General features: G+C 39.0%; 1 protein-coding gene across 3 annotated transcripts in view; it reads left to right on the top strand.

Annotated features, from left to right (window-relative positions):
- The window catches only part of INPP4B (inositol polyphosphate-4-phosphatase type II B), a 481,293-nt gene that overhangs the window by 320,183 nt on the left and 140,039 nt on the right, over positions 1 to 21,071 (top strand). For all 3 annotated transcript variants that reach the window (XM_073341212.1, XM_073341215.1, XM_073341214.1), the window contains 2 exons: positions 3,266 to 3,413; positions 19,455 to 19,585. In XM_073341212.1, coding sequence (XP_073197313.1) covers positions 3,266 to 3,413; positions 19,455 to 19,585 — 279 coding nt within the window. The remainder of the gene's footprint in view (positions 1 to 3,265; positions 3,414 to 19,454; positions 19,586 to 21,071) is intronic.

Here is a 21,071-nt window from a genome sequence, read left to right as displayed (position 1 = left end):
TGTAAAGGGTTAAGAAGCTAAAGGTAACCTCGCTGGCATCTGACCAAAATGACCAATGAGGAGACAAGATACTTTCAAAAGCTGGGAGGAGGGAGAGAAACAAAGGGTCTGGGTCTGTCTGTATGCTGGTTTCTGCCAGGGATAGACCAGGAATGGAGCCTTAGAACTTTTAGTAAGTAATCTAGCTAGGTATGTGTTAGATTATGATTTCTTTAAATGGCTGAGAAAAGAATTGTGCTGAATAGAATAACTATTTCTGTCTGTGTATCTTTTTTGTAACTTAAGGTTTTGCCTAGAGGGGTTCTCTATGTTTTTGAATCTAATTACCCTGTAAGATATCTACCATCCTGATTTTACAGGGGGGATTTCTTTATTTCTATTTACTTCTATTTTTTATTAAAAGTCTTCTTGTAAAACACTGAATGCTTTTTCATTGTTCTCAGATCCAAGTGTTTGGGTCTGTGGTCACCTATGCAAATTGGTGAGGCTTTTTACCAAACCTTGTCCAGGAAGTGGGGTGCAAGGTTTTGGGAAGTATTTTGGGGGGAAGGACGCGTCCAAACAGCTCTTCCCCAGTAACCAGTATTAGTTTGGTGGTGGTAGCGGCCAGTCCAAGGATAACGGGTGTAATATTTTGTACCTTGGGGAAGTTTTGACCTAAGCTGGTAAAGATAAGCTTAGGAGGTTTTTCATGCAGGTCCCCACATCTGTACCCTAGAGTTCAGAGTGGGGGAGGAACCTTGACAGTTGCCTATACTCTGGTTAAATGCAAAAAGAAAAACTCTAGAGCCAAATTTTCAAGGTGGCCCTTTTATAAAGTTTTTTGGCATTATTGCACATACAGATTCCTGTGTTTGCAAACACAAACAGTATTTGTATGCACAGATATAGCAGTTAAGTGTGCATTGTGTTTGCACAGGCAAATGTGAGTTATTACATGTTGTGAGTGCAAATTTACAGGTTCTTTCTTGAAAATGTTTCAAATATTCAAAAAGTTACACAGGGATGGGATGCCCCATAAAGCTAAATATGGTATAGAGCTTTTCATGTCTAGTTTAGCATCTGAAATGTACTCATAGTGAACAGATTCCTACATTACAGTAAGCACTAGAGTTGACACACATGTTGGCAGCTTTCTGCTCATTGGCAAAAAACAGAATCAGCCACACATATGAACTATCCTTTCAAGTCTGAAGCTTGTCACTCCATGTCTTGGTTAAGGAACATTGGGATATCTTACACTGCTGTGTAGTGCCAGTTCTATGGATTAAGACAGGACTTCAGTGCTGTCAATAAAACATCTTTCATGAACTTAAAGTCACAACAAAAGAGAAAAAATAGGAAATGTTTCATTGTGTTTGAACCAAGTGATATTTTGAATATATCCTTCTGAATCCCAGACGTCTATCACAGTGGATAAGGCACTAGAAAAGAAATACTTTGTGACCTTGGACAGGTCATTTAACCTCCATGTCTCAGTTTCCTTCACCTGTAAAATGAAAACAATAATGCCTGATCACTTTTGTATAGGTACTTTGAGATCTGTAGACAAAAAATGCTGCTGTTCATCTGTGCTAAACATCATTAAGAATTATTATGTTTGCTTTTAAAAAATATTCTTTGTTAATATTAAATAATTTAGTTTAGAAGTAAATTTCTTATTAATAAAAAAGAGGTTGATACCTTGGAGGTCTTAAGTTTTACATGGAAGAAGAGTAGTTTCATGAAATTTCTTCAAAACCAGAGAAAAAGGGCAGTTCCTGGAAATAAACAAGAGCTGTTTAAAAATGAGCATGAGCAATATTGGTTCTTTATGAAGTGAGTTGTAACTTTGCCTACCAGTAATCATCTCGTTTATGTAAATCCTCTAGTTTTATTGTTTTTATCTCAGTCCTTTTCTGGAGTGTTATTTTTTTTAATTTTCATAACAAGTCTGATTTTTTTAAAAGTGCATTTGTGAATCATTGATGGTTTGGCCTTTGTTCATTATAGCTGTGTTATTCATGTTGCATGAATCAGTGTACATAGGCAATAATGGGAGAGAGCACTTCTCACAGTAGTGAGTTGTAATGTAGGTTGCAAGTTCCACTTGTTGATGTGCTTTTAAGAGCAACAGTTTCTTCAAAGTGATTACACGTAATGCATTTCTTTGAACTATACAATAGTGAGTGTCAGGATCGATGAGAGGCTGATCCAACGCAGCTTTTACCAGTAATGTGAAAAGATTAGTAACTTGATGGAGAGATATTGTTGGAGGGTTCAGATTGCAGTCTAAAGTCATTCTGAATTAAAAAGCAGCTGATGTGTGTGTGAGTGTGTGTTTTAATGACAAACATTTATCTCCCAGTAAGCTTATCTAGGAAGTAAAAGAAAAGGTATCTTTTCTAGGTTTCCCCTGTGTACTTCTTCTGGAGAATCGGTAGAGCACAGGAAAAGGGCTCAAGGGCAGAGATAAGGAGAGCACAGGAATTGCACAGGCTCATTATAGAGCATCATTGTGCAATTTTGATGAAAATATGACTGTGCAGCAGATCTGAGAGAAAAAAACATGCTGTTCTTAGGCTTAAAAGTGCAAGGTGCTGAGACCTTGGCACTCCATGACAAAGAATTTAAGCAGAAGAGTAATACCTTTTCTGGATTAGGGACAGAGTGCTCAGCGCCTTGCAGGATTGAGCCCAGATTGTTACATACAGTTCTGCAGGGTGCTAGATTGCAGTGACATATCAGGGAGGCATATTTTCCTCTTAAAATGCATATGCAACACCTGTTTGTGTTAATGACCTTTGTGTATGTGTATCTAGGGAAGGATATACCATAATATCTAAATCGTTTTGGGATATGCTGCATCTGCCCTATATGGTTTCAACTGTATGGAAGCCTGAGAGTTCAATAACACACCTTGCAGATGGTTACAGATAATGTTACCAGCTCTTAGCATGAGATTACACATCAGTTAAGTTGCTTTTTTACTTTTGTCCCATGAATATGTGCTAGAGAGCTTGAGCTTGCATTCTTACTGCAGCGGTAATGATAAATGTACCAGATACCTACTGTACTAGGTAGAATTTAATTATCTACTGCACTGGGTAGTGCAGCCTTCAGTGCTATGCTTTTAATGAATAATACATTTATCTTTGGACTTAAGTTTGGAAATACAGGAGGACAGAGAAATAACGTTACCTTTGTGGACTAAACCATTGTAGTCGCTTCTGAAAGAAACATATAGCCACAATTAAGCAGTGCCATCATTTCTTCTTTTCTACAGTGTTAAAAAACCCAATCTGTAAGTTATATAGATTTCCCACTTCTGACAACAAGTGGCTGCATATCCGAGAACAGATGTCTGAGAGCACTCTTTCTTTCCATGTTCCCAAGGAATTGATCAATCTGCACATAAAGGAGGATATGAGAAGGTAAGGGTAACAAAATTACAAAATAAAGACTGTTAATATCTTTTCTTAGGCATTATTTTTTAGTTGAGGTAATATACATGATTGTTGGTGAAGGTAAACTAAAATATTTTATGAAATGAGTAAGGAAATATGATGATCTCATTGGCTGATAATTCATAGCTATGACAGTAATCAACACAATTCGTTTCTCAGAAATTCTAAGAGGCTAGTGACTATAAATTTCTGAGCAGTGAGTTGTGCCAAATACAGTCATGGCTCTGATCTTCTGAGAATCAACGTTTGATTAATAATACAAATATTTTGAATAATTAACATTTTATAATCACAATAACACATGACATGGTGTGAACTGCTCTTTAGAGAGCTTGGCTTTATGCCTAGCAGCATCAGTGGTGCAGATTACTACAACACAAGCAATAAGATGCAACGCAGTTGGAATTAAGTGTAGGAGTAGCGAATATATACATCACTTTCCTATAATTAATTTATATTTGTTAGTTAAAAGTGTGCCAGGTTTCAAATGTTGTGCTTTGTACAATCTTCTTATATTAATGTACCTATCTAATCGAAAAGGACCTCCCAGGAGCATAACAGAAAACACAGTGCAGGGAAAGGTGGGCAGGAGCCAAAGGTGGCATTAATCCACTTTTGTGGCACCCAGATTCTTGGCTGCTGTCAGGGCTGAGACAGCTGCCTGTCCGTGGATGCCCATGGGCTGCACTGCTGCACAGAATTTCCATAGATGCTAAGTAACAACACCATAGCCACAATCCATCCTCTTTGCTCCCTAGCATGACTTCAGTGGGGCTTGCAAGGTGGGGGGATCTCGGGCTACATACATAGGTTCTATGCAGCTCCTGCAGTGGAAGAATTTTCACCATGGTCTTTTGGAACTCCACTGCACCCCCTATATGCTACTGGAGCAGCATGTGAGGGCCAGAATCATCCTACAGTACCTCCTGAAGTCAATGGCAAAACTCCTCTTGTTGTCAGCAGTGGTGGATCCAGCCCTTAGTCATACTGAAGGTATTCACCCTGGCTTAATCAGGAGATCTTCAACAAACCTGAAACTCAAAAAAAGAGTCCTAGAAAAAGTGGAAACTAGGTCAAATTATGAACATAAATAAAACAACACAAGCTTGTATGGACAAATGAGAAAGGTCAAGGCAAAAAATTAGATTAGACTACCTAAGGACATGAAGAACATTTTATAAATACAAGAGAAGCAAGAGGAAGACCAAGGACAGGATCAACCCATTACACAATAAGGTGGCAAAGACAATAATGGAAAATACAGCAATGAACAAAGTGTTAAATGTCTTTTTTGTTTCAGTTTTCACCAGAAAGGTTAGTAGTGATTGGATGACTAATATAGTGAAACATGAGTGTAACTGGGATAGGATCTGAGACTAAAAAGGGGAAAAGAACAAGCATTACTTAGACAGGTTTTCAAGTGGATAGGACCATAGAACACTTAAGGAACTGGCTGAAGAGATCTCTGAGCCTTTAGCAATTATTGTTGAGAACTTGGGGAAGACAGGAGAGATCCCAGAGGACTGGAAAAGGTCAAATATAGTACCCATCTATAAAAAAGAGGAATGAGGACAACCAGGGAATTATAGGCAAGTCATCTTAACTTTGATACCCAGAAAAACAGTGGAACAAATAATCAGTACGTAGAAGAAAATTAAGTGATACGGTGGATTTGTCAAGAACAAATCGTGTCAGACCAGCCTAGTATCCTCCTTTGATGTGGTAACAAGTCTTGTAAATAGGAGGGGAAGCAATAGATGTGATATATCTAGACTTTAGTAAAGCTTTTGATATTATCTCACATGATCATCTCATAAACAAACTAGAGAAATATAGCCTAGATGAACCTACTATAAGGTGGATGCACAACTGGCTGGAAAAGCCAACTCAGACAGTGGTTATCAATAGTTCAGTCAAGCTGGAAGAGGATATAGAGTGGGGTCCTGCAGGGATCTGTCCTTGGTCCAGTTCTATTCAATATCTTCATAAATACTTTGGATAATGACTTAGTGTATACATTTATAAAGTTTTTGGACAATACCAAGCTAGGAGGGGTTGCAAACATTTTGGAGGACAGCATTCCTGTCCTAGAAGTCAAACCGATCTTGACAAACTGGAGAAATGGTCTCAAATAAACAGGATGAAATTCAATAAGGACAAATGCAACGTACTACACTTTGGAAGGAATAATCAGTGGCACACATACAAAATGGTAAATGATTGCCTAGGATGGATACCCCAGAAGAGGATCTGGGGGTTATAGTGGATCACAAACTAAATGTGAGTCAACAATGTAACACCGTTGCAAAAAAAGCAAACATCATTCTGGTGTGTATTAGGAGCAGTCTACTCAGCAGTCATAAGGCCTCAGCTGGTGTACTGTGTCCAATTCTGGGCACCACACTTCAGGAAAGATGAGGACAAATTGGGGAAAGTCCAGAGGGAGAGAAACAAAAATAATAAAAGGTCTGGAAAACATGACGCATGAGGAAAGATTGAAAAAATTGTTTGTTTAGTTTGGCAAAGAGAAAACTTAAGGGGGACATAAGTTTTCAAGTTGGTAAAAGGTTGTTATAAAGAGGAGGGTAAAACATTGTTCTCCCTAGCCACTGAGAATAGGACAAGAAGTAAAGGGCTTAAAATGCAGCAAGGGTGATTTAGGTTATACATGAGAACAAACTTCCTTACTGTAAGGGTAGTTAAGCACTGGAACAAGTTACCAAGGGAGGTTGTGGAATCTTATCATTGGAGGTTTTTAAGAAGAGGTTAGACAAATACCTGTCAGGAATGGTCTAGACAATATCTAGGCAGAGAATTGAACTAGATATCCCTTCCAGTCCAACATTTCTATGATTTTCTTCAGATACAATGATGAGGGTGTGATATAAAGCTTAGATGAATTATTATAGTATTTGATTCTACTCTTTAATATTGTTTATGCATTTATAAAATGGATAGCCTGTCCCTGTTTGGGAATACAAGTGTTCTGGGTTTGGTTTGGTTTTTTGTTTTTTACATAAAGTGTTGAAATCAAGTTACTCTGGCTGCACAGTTCAATTGCTTTCCTAATTTTCATTGGTCAAAATAGTAAGGGATTATTTCACCTATATTGTTTCTTGTGCATTAACATTACCAAACCATTACAGAAGTAGGAAGTATTGTATTGTAATAATGAGCTTCTTGGGTGAGGCTATAACAACATAAAATAACAGGTGTTTACATTTTAACTATAATTTAGTACTCTTATTAAAATAAGAAAGTGACATTGGAAGAGTAAATAATAGAAGTATGTCTGTCTTATCTGGCGCCCATCAGCATGGCATCTGCATGCCTGCCAAAGCTGAACAAATAAATTTCATCAACCTTCCTCGGAAGAAGAAGAATTCTAGTCCACACCTGCTGGTCACAGGAGGTAGAAGGTAGAAAAAATCTGCTGCCCCAGTCTTCTCTCTGAGTGGCACATCTCCCCAGAAGCACATACAGGAGATATCCATGCCTCTGCTTCCCTCTCCTGTTCATCATCTTCCCAGTGACAAATTTACAGAAGTTGCAGTTGCTCCGGGGCTGGGGCAGGTACTGACAGTTTCAATGTTGCTACTAGGGTAGCTGTTGAAACTTAGTAGAAAGTGTGTGTGTGTGTGTGTGTGTGTGTGTGTGTGTGTGTGTGTGTGTGTAAAATTCACTATACTTTGGCAGAATGGGGGGCAAAAAGAGCGGCAACCTGGGGTAGGAATACTGGCAGCCAGTGGCTTCCATGATTAGGGCCCTACCAAATTCATGACTGTGAAAAATGCATCACAGACCATGAAATCTAATCTCCCCTGTGAAATCTGGCTGTTGAAGGGGAAACCCGATTTCACAGAGTTGAGTGGCCAGAGAGTGGCAGCTGCTGGCCAGGAGCCCAGCTTTGAAAGGAGTGACACTGCCAACAGTAGCGCAGAAGTGAGATGGCATGGTATGGGAGGGGGTGTCCCTTTCGGGCTGGCCTTACAGGTGGGCGAGTGAGCGACTGCCCGGGGCCCTGTGGTCAGTGGGGTGCCCTGGCCACCACTCCCCTCCACACACACACAGCCTGTACAAGGCCCCTTTGGCTCCCAAGCACCAGGCTCCAGCTGTTAGTCCTGGACAGGCTGGGGAGGGACAAGACTTCCCCTTCCTCTGCATGGGCCACTCCCAAGGCCTGGTCACATCCACCATCTGCAGGACTCTCCCCTGACTGCAGGAAGCTCTGCAGCTGCTGGCTGGGAGTCCAGCTCTGAAGTCGGCACTGTTGCCAGCAACGGCGCAGAAGTGAGTGTGGCAGGGCATGGTGTGGTATTGCATCCTTCCTTCTGCGCTGCTGCTGGCGGTGGTGCTACCTTCGGAGCTGGGTGCCTGGCCAGCAGCTGCCCTCTGGCTGCTCAGCTCTGAAGGCAGCAGCACAGAAGTAAGGGTGGCCATACTGAGAGCCCCATACAATAGTGAACCCCCACTACCCCATTTTGGTTGGGAACCCTACGGTTAACAATACTGTGAAATTTCAGATTTAAATATCTGAAACCATGAAATTTACTATTTTTAAAATCCTATGACAGTGAAATTGACCAAAATGGGCCCTGAATTTGGTAGGGTCCTGAATTTGGTAAGGCCCTATCTATGATGCTGGTGGGATAGCAGCTGGGGGGCGTGGCCACACTGTAAATGGATGAATAACTGATTTCTAGGGTAAATCACCCGGACAAACTTTCAGCCATAACAGTGGTTTATGTTTTGAAGGATTTCTCTAAAAGGAAAGAGCCTAGAAAATTACTTTAAAAAAAATGAAAACTTTAGATTGATATTGACATCAAAAGCACTGGTGGCAAAATCATTGGTAGAATGTTTTGCTGTCATTGCTGCTCACATCGAACCAGTCAAAAAATGTGGGGTCTTCTGAAAATTTTAAATAATATTTTCTTCAAAACTGGCTTCACTTTAACTGTTATCTCTTAACCTAGATCTTCCCACTTCAACCTAACCTTTCACTTAACTTATCCTCCCCTCCCTCAAGTGTTAATCCCTTTATGGGGCTTCAGGTACCTTAAATCTGGAGGGGAAGGGAGTTGCTCTCATGGGCTTAAGGTCAGATCTTTGCTATCGCTCTGAAGTCCAGTCCGGTTCTGAGGTTGGAGGATGATTCTACTCAAGTCACTCAGCAAGGAGGGTTCAACAGGCCCTGCCAACAGAGACCTTTTTTTTTTTTTTTTTAATAACTTTAGGGGATTCATCCCTGACCATCTGCTTTCCTGTTTGAAGCTCTGTGGTGATGATTATTAAGAATGTGTTTCTGTGTTGTACACCAGGAAATGACTTCAGTTTCATATTTTTTGTATGGTTTTATGGTGGGTTTCCAGTTTGTGGTGTGTGTTTGTTCTGCTTTGTGGTGGTGTTTTTTGGCAGATTTTGGCTAGGGTATGAAGGAAATTGATGTTTGTTTCTGCTTATGTCCATCTTTCTTGTAAAAAAAGCAAATAAGTTTTTTCAAACTTGATTGCAGATAAGTTCAGTTAAGTATGGTAAATTCTTCAAAAAATGTCAGCAGCTACACGGTACAATTCTGCAAAAGTGAAACATAGCTTGTGCTGATAGTAAATCAAAATGGTGAGAGAATGAGGATACTACAATAGAAGCTTTTTTCGGCATATGTTTCACAAGTTTACCACTAGGATCTGTTAATCCCTGGGAACCAAATTTAACCTTGACTAAAAGGGAGTTGCACCCACTTATGCCAAGGATAAATTTAGCCCTTAGTGTTTATGGTCACAGTCCATAAGCAAATTACAATAATGAAGTGCTGAACTTTTCTTGAGCCCTCTTTCCAGTGTACGAAGATAGCACAATCAGGCTGTCCTTCTGCATTAGGCACATCTGTTCTCTTCTATCTTCAGTACACTTTTCTTGTACAAATGTATATAGTAGCCAATAAAATAAATATTTCATAATCCATTTGTCTGTTATCTTAATTCTTTCTTCGAATGTCACAGAATACTGGTGAAGTTCAGACCCTGTTCTGAAACCATGTGTTTTTCTATGTTCTCTTTTTAATATTCAAGTGTGATAGAGAAACTGATAATTTGTCTTTTTTTTCTTCTTTTTTGTTTTTGTTCTTTGGAGATCCTAAGCATCTCTTCAATCTTTTGGGAATTGGTATTAATGTTCTTGAATTTGGCATGTGATGATTTAGACTGTGGGACTTGAGCCATTGCACTGAGAACAGAAGAGATTGAAGCCACAGTGGAAGGCGTAGAATGAAAAGGCTGCATTGAGGACATTTTTCATGATTTTTTAGTACTGTGCATGATTTCTGTGTGTGCCCACTTAAGGACTTTTAAAAACCTTATTCTAGGTAATTCTATAACATAATGACAATGACTTTCTCTGTCCATTTTTTAAAGCATCAAAATGTGCAGTCATTGAAAAGATGTTAGTGCATATGTATATGCATGTCTTTTCTGATAAGCAGTGGGTTGGAGAAAACCCTGTCTTCTACCTATCTATTGAGAAATGGCAGAACTGAATAAAAATAGTCCTGTGTAAATTAAACTGATTGCTTTCAATGAATAGCACCTCTGGTCTTTAGACAACCCCTTTTACTAGAGTATAAAGGACACAAGATACTAATTTACCACAATTATGTAGCTCTTTGTCCTCTTGCTCATAATTAGCTTTGGAGCAAAGGTTAATGCTGTAAAAAAGCAAGGAGGAATTTTCAGAGCTGCCTTAAAAAAAATCACACCAGAAAGCAGCACATATTTGCTGCAAAAAAAAGTTACAGTGCATTAAAATGGTCTCTAATGCTGTGGTTTGTTGTGTGATAATGTTATCTACAGATAAGCTTACTTTTACTATACAGCAATACAGGAGGGCATGAAATGCTAAACACATTCTTTGCTGCCAATCTAGAGAGAGAAAATAGGGTGGGTGAAAGAAATACGTAGTTTCCCTTCAAAGCATGTTGATTCGTGGAGGATTTCTGAGAAGAGGATAGAGAAGCAGAGTTCCCTGTTTTAATTGTTGAAGTAGCAGAGATTGAATGCGAGTCACCATTGGAGAACTCTGAAAACTGGGGGAATTCAAAGATCTCTAATAGAACACTTTTTAAATGCAAGATACAGTGATGTATTTCACTTTAATACACAGAACTTTACACAAGGAGGGGCATATGTTCCTCTCTATGTGCACTTTTTGCAGCTATTAATGTAAAGAAAATAAGGGTCAAATTCTATCCTTGGATATATACATCCAGTTCCCACTGACATCTACTATCCAATTATAGAATGTTACACGTTTTCTAACACTAAAAGAAAAAGGTATATGCACCTATCCATAAAAGATGATATATGTGATCTAGAAACAATGTGGTAGGGGAACTCTGATTTTTTCATTTAATTAAGCTTGGTGGAATTGAATTTTTATATTTTATAATTTTGATGGATAGTGATGTTTGTTTAAACATTTTTTTTAATCTTTTTATTGATTTAAATGTTCACAGTTGCAGAAAATTCTGCAGAGGCAGACAATAATTATGTAATGATACTAAGCATTAAGATTAAAAAAGTTAAAGCTTTATAACCTTTAAAGCACAAATTATCAGCATCACATGTCAAAAGGTACAAAGTAAATTCCTTAGGTCAAACTGTAATAGGTTCTCAAACAGCATATTCCTTACTTTGCCTGTCTGTAAATTTTGATTATTATTGATTTGAGTATAGTGAAATTGATATTACCAATATTTACTGACAAAAAATCTAATCCTTCCAACACTACTTGTAACAGAGGTATGTCTACACTGCAATCAGAGGTGTCACTGCAACACTTGTTGATGTATTCTGCTCGATAACAATCCAAAGCAGTGCGGACCAACGCATGTTCATTTTCATCATCATGAGTCAGATGCCACCAGCAAAAGGTTGATTTTCTTTTTTGGTGGTTCGGGTTCTGTAGTTTCTGCATTGGAGTGCTGCTCTTTTAAGACTTCTGAAAGCATGCTCCACACCTCATCCTTCTCAGATTTTGGAAGGCACTTCAGATTCTTAAACCTTGGGTCGAGTGCGGTAGCTATCTTTAGACATCTCACATTGGTACCTTCTTTGCATTTTGTCAAATCTGCAGTGAAAGTGTTCTTAAAATGAACAACATGTGCTGGGTCATCATTCGAGACTGCTATAACATGAACTATATGGCAAAATGTGGGTAAAACAGAACAGGAGACCTTCAATTCTCCCCCAAGGAGTTCAGTCACAACTTTATTTAATGCATTATTTTTTTAACGAGTATCATCAGCATAGAAGCATGTCCTCTGGAATGGTGGCCAAAGCATGAAGGGGCATACGAATATTTAGCATATCTGGCATGTAAATACCTTGCAAAAGTGCCATGCAAATGCCTGTTCTCACTTTCTGGTGACATTGCAAATAAGAAGACGACAGCATTATTGCCAGTAAATGTAAACAAACTTATTTGTCTTAGCGATTGGCTGAACAAGAAGTAGGACTGAGTGGACTTGTAGGCTCTAAAGTTTTACATTGTTTTGTTTTGAGTGCAGTTATGTAACAAAAAAAATCTACATTTGTAAGTTACACTTTTACAATAAAGAGATTGCACTATAGTACTTGTATGAGGTGTATTAAAAATACTATTTGTTTTGATTATCATTTGGAATAAAAATAATACTATAAAGTGAGCACTGTACACTTTGTAGTCTGTGTTTTTACAGAAATCAATATATTTGAAAATATAGAAAAACATTCCAAAAATTTAATACTGTACATTTCAATCTGTATTCTATTGTTTAACAGTGCAATTAATCCCGATTAATTTTTTTGAGTTAATCGCGATTAATCGACTGCCCTAATTTTAAGAAAAAGGCCTAATTTAGAAATTTTTAATATTTAATGTTTATAAACTACTAATCTATTCTTTATATAATATTTCAAATAGGTATTTAATGATTACTAGATAACAAAAGTCATTACCATTTCATAGTCTATGTGAAATGAGCTGGTTTCAGTCCAGTTGCTAATGGATGCTTAATAAAGAACACTAAAACCAGCTGTGTAAATAAGGGCGCTGCTTACTTTGGTGTTTTTGTTAAGTGTTCATCTGGCATAAATACATCAACATGAGAACTGAGCTATTCTCTCTCCCTTAATACAGGTGAGGAGGAGCTCACTGGCAGTTAGCAGTACTTTGTGAAAATATGTTAACTGCCAAAGTAATGGACAAAGATCAGGAAATAGCAAGTACTTTAGTTTCCAGTGGTGTCAGCCCAACTATTGTCATAACTACATTCTGAAAAAAATATATATGTATTCATACACACATAATATATGTTCAAAAACCAAACAGCTTAACTGACAACCATCCTTCCCCTTTTCCCCCAGAGATATCAACTGTTGAATCAGGATGCATTCCTCTACTACTTAATCTTCAGCCTTGCAGCTACATTCACTAGGTCAAAACAGCAGTTTTGCGGAAACCATACATGTCACTAAAAATCCAAAAGGAAATCCTTTGGCAAATTATCTGTTTTCCTGTATGTTCTTTTGAGGGCTGACTTTAATGAAATTGAGATCATTTTACAATCCTACACAAACAAGCATAGCTTTTGGTAGTTTTTCCCCACCTGCCACTTGAGTTTATCCCACAGTTATCATTAATGTTTTACTTTTGGGGACACTGCTCAACAGGTATAAATCTGAAGTCAACAGCAAAACTCACATTGATGTCAGTGGAAGTAGGATTGGGTTCTTTTTTAAAAAATAATTTCATTACCAGTGTTACCTATCACATCTTAGATCTTGAAAATGAAGATAAATTATCTCATTTACATTTATCTAATTATACTATTTACTTTTTTACTCAGCCTGAATGGTGAAACTACACTGGTCAGATTCTAGCCAGTTTCACTTTCTGGGTCACATATATTGACAGAACACTGCAGTGCTTTGGTTGTCAGCATTTAAAAAAATAAAAATTAAAAAAAAAAGCTGTTTTCAACTGCACTTAAAATAAACATGTCTATTAATGTTGGGCCAAATGCTTGTTTTGTTTTTTTTAACTTGTTTTCTAAATAAGGGCTATAGGATTTAGCTTAAGAAGTTATGAAGAACTTCTTTATTTTACAAAACCTACATTTTGTTAAAGGTTATGGGTCCAATCCTTGTGTCTGACTCAGCTCCACCACCTTTCTTTTCTCCTCTCATACCCCTTCCCCAATGCTAGAGTTGCCTGAAGGTTTATTCAGTTGCTATTGCAAGTATGATCTGTTTCAAAACTGCTGTAACTCATGTCTGACTGCAGGGACCCTAAAATGACTGTGATGAGTGGATAGCTGAACATGATCTGAGAGCCTCTTAATGCTAGCTGGAAGGTGGCTGGTTACAGGAATCTCCTGATTCTGGTCTGTACATTCTAGTTCACCAAAGAATGTCATGCGAGGTCTTAAATGAAAACCAGAGTCATGCTGGTTAGTAATATCATTGTGAAATGTATGTAGAGGGACTGTGTAAAGAGTTAAGTATATATACTAAAAATACATTCTGTATCAAGGTATGAGTCACCAACAGAAATAAAAAAAACATTTTCTGTCAGACAAGATATGTTTATTCTCCTCTCTCTCTCAGATGTAAATTACGGTTGTAAGCTAATACAAAGGATGAGTATTTGTATACGGAATTATTGGTGAGATGTGAAGTCAGCAGGGAAGCAGCACATAGGAAAAACAAGTCATGGATGGTTATACTGTGTCTAAGTATAGACAATGAACTTTGGGGAATATAAGTACAACGCAAAAAAGTCCCCTAATAGTTAGGGCCTACAGGACTCATGATATCTTATCAAATTAAATCTGAAGCATGATGCACATCTAGAGTTTAGCATGGAAGTGTTAAATATTAGTGGCTTTTGCCAGTATTCCTTCCCTTAATCATAAACGAAAGCAATAAAAAACCCCCACAAAATAAAGTAAGTAGTATTTGGATGTTAAGATTTTATTACAACTTTTCTCATCTGTACTCCTACTATCTATCTCAATGACGGTAAGTCATTACAATTCTCTTTTTGAGTTATGGTTGAAAATACTTTGTTATGATGTCTGTTATATCTAGTCTATTTGGATTGTAAACCTCATCACTAATAGTTCATGAAGGTAAAATACCTGTAAATATCACCTTTATCGTTATTAGCTGAGAAATACATATAAGGGTGCAAGACAATAGACTCAAGTAACAAAAGAGAGAGCATGAGAGAGACACTGACTGTAAGTACTATGGTTTATAACCAAAGAAGAATAAGCTAAGATTTGTAGCATTCGATCTTCAAAAATGTCTTTCTATTCCTTTAATAATAGAACTTTACCCTTCCATAGCATATTTTATCTGAAGATCCCAAATCATGTTACACATATTAGTTAAGCCAAATAACACTATGAGAGAGAGGCAAACAGCATCAGTAAACCTTTTTTATAGAATGACTAGTGGAGTTATTAGTTCAGATTCTCAAGTGGTGTAAACTGCTGTAGCTCCAATAAAGTCAATAGAGCTATTTACAACAGCTGAGAATCTGCTCTACAGAGTAGTTGGATCAACTCAAGCTCTGCACGGCTAAAACAGAGCTCTTACTCTTCCCCTCCACCCAAGTCATCGTCCTCGTATCCTTTCTCAATCACTGTGGGCATCACCACCATCCTTCTGACACTCAGGCCCATAAGTTGGGCATCATCTTTGACTTTGAGCTCTCTCTAGGTCCTCACATCCAGGCTACATCCAAAGCTCTCTTATGAGATTACTGGTTCTGTGGATGAAGGGAAAGCAGTGGATGTATTGTTTCTTGACTTTAGCAAAGCTTTTGACATATTCTCCCACAGTATTCTTGTCAGCAAATTAAGGAAGTATGGGCTGGATGAATGCACTATAAGGTGGGTAGAAAGCTGGCTAGATTGTCGGGCTCAACGGGTAGTGATCAATGGCTCCATGTCTAGTTGGCAGCCGGTATCAAGTGGAGTGCCCCAAGGGTCGGTCCTGGGGCCGGTTTTGTTCAATATCTTCATAAATGATCTGGAGGATGGTGTGGATTGCACTCTCAGCAAATTTGCGGATGATACTAAACTGGGAGGAGTGGTAGATACGCTGGAGGGGAGGGATAGGATACAGAAGGACCTAGACAAATTGGAGGATTGGGCCAAAAGAAATCTGATGAGGTTCAATAAGGATAAGTGCAGGGTCCTGCACTTAGGACGGAAGAATCCAATGCACCGCTACAGACTAGGGACCGAATGGCTAGGCAGCAGTTCTGCGGAAAAGGACCTAGGGGTGACAGTGGACGAGAAGCTGGATATGAGTCAGCAGTGTGCCCTTGTTGCCAAGAAGGCCAATGGCATTTTGGGATGTATAAGTAGGGGCATAGCGAGCAGATCGAGGGACATGATCGTTCCCCTCTATTCGACATTGGTGAGGCCTCATCTGGAGTACTGTGTCCAGTTTTGGGCCCCACACTTCAAGAAGGATGTGGATAAATTGGAGAGAGTCCAGCGAAGGGCAACAAAAATGATTAGGGGTCTGGAACACATGACTTATGAGGAGAGGCTGAGGGAACTGGGATTGTTTAGTCTGCAGAAGAGAAGAATGAGGGGGGATTTGATAGCTGCTTTCAACTACCTGAAAGGAGGTTCCAAAGAGGATGGCTTTAGACTGTTCTCAATGGTAGCAGATGACAGAACGAGGAGTAATGGTCTCAAGTTGCAGTGGGGGAGGTTTAGATTGGATATTAGGAAAAACTTTTTCACTAAGAGGGTGGTGAAACACTGGAATGCGTTACCTAGGGAGGTGGTAGAATCTCCTTCCTTAGAGGTTTTTAAGGTCAGGCTTGACAAAGCCCTGGCTGGGATGATTTAACTGGGAATTGGTCCTGCTTCAAGCAGGGGGTTGGACTAGATGACCTTCTGGGGTCCCTTCCAACCCTGATATTCTATGATTCTATGATTCTATGATCCTTTCTGGATAACATCTCTAAGGGCTTATCTTCACCACGGAGCTAAATTGACACTGCTGCAATCGATGCAGCGGCATCAATTTAGCGGGTCTAGTGAAGACATGCTTAATCGATGGGAGAGTGCTCTTTCATTGATTTCTGTACTCCATCTCAATGAGAGGCAGAAGCAATATCGGCAGGAGAGCATCTCCCGTCGACACAGCGTAGTGTGGATCCCACGGTAAGTAGATCTAAGCTATGTCGACTTGAGTTATGCTACTAATGTAACTCAAATTGCATAGCTCAGGTCAACCAGCAGGGGTAGTGTAGACCAGGTCTAAGATAAGACCTTTCATATCTATCCACACAGCTAAAATTCCCATCGAGGCTCTGATCATCATGTCTCAGTTACAGCAACATCCTTCTCTCTAGTTCTGACAAATGCAGTCTTGCCCTGCTCACATCCATGCAGAATGCTGCTGCAAAGATTATTCTTCTAGTCCATTTCTTTGACTGTTACCCCTTTGTTCACATCCCTCTTCTGGCTCCCCCTTCTTAATCACAGCAAATATAAAATACTTGTCTTCACTTTCAAGGCCCTTCACTGCCTAGCTGCACCCTATCATCTCCCATTCACTGCCAAGATGAAAACTCCTGCCTCTGATAGGCCCATGATGCCAGTTTCCATTGCCCACTTGTTACATTTTCAAAACCACCACTTTTGTGCTTTCTCCCATACTGTCCCTTACTCTTGGAGGAGCTCCTTGTAAACATCCACAAAGCTACCTCAGAATCTTCCTTCAAAATTCTCCCTCACTGTGATGCCTTAAAAAAAAAAAAAAAAAAAAAACCGAACAAAGGCTAGGCCACTGGTGTGCTGACACCATTGCCTGGGAGAGTTACTGGTGTACAAGACTCCAACTCAACTGAAGGTTTTCCTACCTTTCCACCCTGACAGAAGGTGCAGACTTTTCAAGTGGCCCCTCACCTTTACATGCAAATTAGTTTGGAACTGTCGTCTTTGTACCTACATACAAACATTTCCATTTCTCCTTCTGAACTCCTGCACCAAAGGTGGCTAAAGTGTACTTTTCAGAGTTTTATAAGAATCACATGGCTATGCTCATTTTAACAGTGCAATCCATGAATATGACTACTTTAGAGTGACTGCAATCTGATCCACAGTGTAAAACAGTATGTAGTCCTTGCTCTTGTGACAAGTTTCCAATCTGGCTCTTGGTTAGGTAAACTCTGAGCATCCCTGTTCCACATGGCTCAAAAGTCATGTCCAGACTAATACTCTGAATTTTAACTTTCAAATATGCATGCATGATTACTAGTGTGGATGCAGGGTTTTAGGGGACCAGTAAAGGTAGCTGAAATAGTTATGGAGAATATCCTTTATTATGAATGTATTTGCTATTTGTATAGTGTTGAGAGTGTGCTACCATTGTAATGACCATAATAATAGCAAAAGTCATTTTCTTATTCCCATGGTTATGACAATGGGAGAATTGCTTAGAAGCCTAAAGTTCTCTAGAGGAAACATATTCAGTACTGACCATACAAAATAATGACATCTGAAGGGAATATTTTGAACTATTCATACACATTACAATTAACTGGATCAAGTCATGAAAAAGCCTAGGATGAAATTTTAACCTCAATAAAGTCAACGTCAAACATAACCCTGACTTCAGTCAGGACAGACTTTCACCTCGGCTATCATTGTGGGGAGCTCAGTGAAGACCTCCATACGATGCTCAGTGATGGTTAAAAACACCAAACCGAATATTAGGATGCATAACAATAAAATGGAAAATATTATGCTCTTTTAGAAGTCAGTGGCGCACCCTCATCTGGAATTCTGTGCTCTGGTTTGGTCACTCCATCTTAAAAGAGATTATAGTAGAAATAGAGACAAAGACTGGAGATGAGAAGGATTAGGGGCAAGGAAAGACTCTCATATGAAGAGAACTTGAAAAGATTGGGATTATAGAGGAGATATGATAAAAAGTACACAGAATAATGAATGGGACAATGATAATCCAAGAACAAGGGGACATCCTATGCAACTGAAAGGTGGTAAATCCAAACCCGGTAAAAGGAAATACTCTTTCATACAAAAATAATTAGCCTATGGAACCCATTGTCACAACATATCAGAGGCCAAGTGTTTACCAGAATGCAAAAAAAAAATTGACATTTACGGGGAGTATATTTACATAAATAATAATCAGTACCAAAAGCCAAGCACTTTGGAAGTGATATAAACCCTTCAGCTTCAGGGCATGAGCCAATCTCTCATTACTGAGGGTTAAGAGGACACCTCAAAGTGTCCTCCTAACAGCCTACTGCAGGGCTTCTTCCTGAAGCAGCTGATATTGGTCATTGTCGGAGAATGGAAGCATGTCCCTTGGAATGGTGGTTGAACCATGAAGGGACATATGAATCTTTAGCGCTTCTGACACATAAATATCTTGCAAAGCCGCTACAACAGTTCCATGCGAGTGCCTGTTCTCACTTTCAGGTGACACTGTAAGAAAGAAGCGGGCAGCATTATCTCCTGCAAATGTAAACAAAGTTGTTTGTCTGAGTGATTGGCTGAACAAGAAGTAGGACTGAGTGGACTTGAGGGCTCTAAAATTTTACACTGTTTTATTTTTGAATGCAGGTTTTTTTGTACATAATTCTACATTTGTAAGTTGAACATTCATGATAAAGAGATTGCACTACAGTACTTATATTAGGTGACTTAAAAATACTATTTTGTTTGTTTTTTTACAGTGCAAATACTTGTAATAAAAATAAATATAAAGTGAGCACTGTACACTTTGTATTCTGTGTTGTAATTGAAATCAAAATATTTGAAAATGTAGAAAACATTCAAAAATATTTAAATAAATGGGATTATATTATTAACAGTGCGATTAATCGGGATTATTTTTTTTAAATCATTTCACAGCCCTACTTAACATACTGTATTTGGGCTCATGCCATCTTTTTTTCCTTTTGATGCAGGAATCAGGACCTAAAAGAGCTTGGGGACCTTGCTCCACATTGGGACAATATGCGTAAAAATGTTATTGCACACTGTGAACAGATGCTCAACATGTACCAGGACACTCTTGCAGATCTCGAGAAACATACAGGTATGGAAATAGTTTCTATCCTCCATCAAAGGTAATGAGTATCTTGTAAAATGGACATTTCACTCGAGTGTATTAAAAGAGAATTAAACACAATTCACAATGGGAGTAGTTGGTGGGGAAAGAGGAGAGATTGTATATTGTGTGTACAAGTTGTATATTGCAAAGGGGGTCAGTTTGGAGTTACATGCCCACATCCTGTCATATGTTACTAAAATGTGTACATACAATTCCCACACAAACAACTTTGAAAAAATGTAGTAGCTTGTTCTTCCAACATTTCTGAGGTACTAATAAGCACCCTACTTCTGGGCACATTTCCTGTCAAAAAGTGAAGTCTGCACTACCTTTCGTGCACCTCAGTTCATTTTCAGGATTTGCACAGTTCATAATCATACCAGTGAGAAAACCACATTGGACAGTAGGTTTGTCTGACGTCCAGATCATTACTCCACATACAGTATCCTACAAGTAGTCCACACAGCTTGTTCACTGAGCCAACCAGTCACTAAAGATATTAAAGAGTAACAACGAAATGCAGCCACATTTTCAAGAACATCTGTTGATGGAGTTGCATTTAAAGGTCTTTCAGCCAGCATCAGATCCCATATTTCCCCTCCCTGATGTGTTAGAGGCATTGCCCACAGCCAGGAAAGCATTGAACTCTTAGGACTGGCAACCTATCATCAGACAGTTGCTGTGAATTACCACCGGGGTCCAAAAGTGCAGCTATTTGCAACTCTACTTTTGCCATACAGGAGGTATTATGTGCTGGTGTGAAGTGCAAACGATAATTGCCTTGGTGCTGGCTCTGTAAATATACTATGCACCACTCTGCCTATAGACTGCAATGCATAAAGAGGGGAGTCTGTCCATGTGCCTGCAAACTCAGTACAACATCTGTGACAAATTTACTGTGCACTATATGTATGGGAAATTGGCTAGTTTTTCCACCAGCAAGACACACACCAAACAAGAGCTGAGCAATTAATGCATAATAATTAACTCCTTCAGTGGCACCTTAGAGACTAACCAATTTATTTGAGCATAAGCTGTAGCTCACGAAAGCTCATGCTCAAATAAATTGGTTAGTCTCTAAGATGCCACAAGTACTCCTTTTCTTTTTGCGAATACAGACTAACACGGCTGTTACTCTGAAACCTGAGAAAAATGGAGTAACCACAGTTTTAAAGTGAATGTTTACCTCAAACAATGCACAGCAGAGTAATCTCCATCTGTATGCTGAACTGGACACAAGTAATTATGCCATAATTGCCACCTTGTGTAAAATATTTCAGAGACAAGTCTTTCTTCTCCAAAATGTTAATGGTTGAAAAATTCACTTTTATCATTCTTCCTTCTTCCCGTTCAATACTGAGCATACTATAACACCTGAGGGTGGATTTCATTTACCTACACACACACACCAGGGCCGTCCCTAGAGTTTGTGGTGCGCTATGCAGCCCCCCTGCGGGGGGAGGGGGTGCGG

The sequence above is a fragment of the Lepidochelys kempii genome, chromosome 4 (genome assembly GCF_965140285.1).
Source record: "Lepidochelys kempii isolate rLepKem1 chromosome 4, rLepKem1.hap1, whole genome shotgun sequence".
Taxonomy (NCBI): Eukaryota; Metazoa; Chordata; order Testudines; family Cheloniidae; genus Lepidochelys; species Lepidochelys kempii.
The sequence above is the reverse complement of the archived record's forward strand: the minus strand, read 5'-3'. Positions and strand labels throughout refer to the sequence as shown.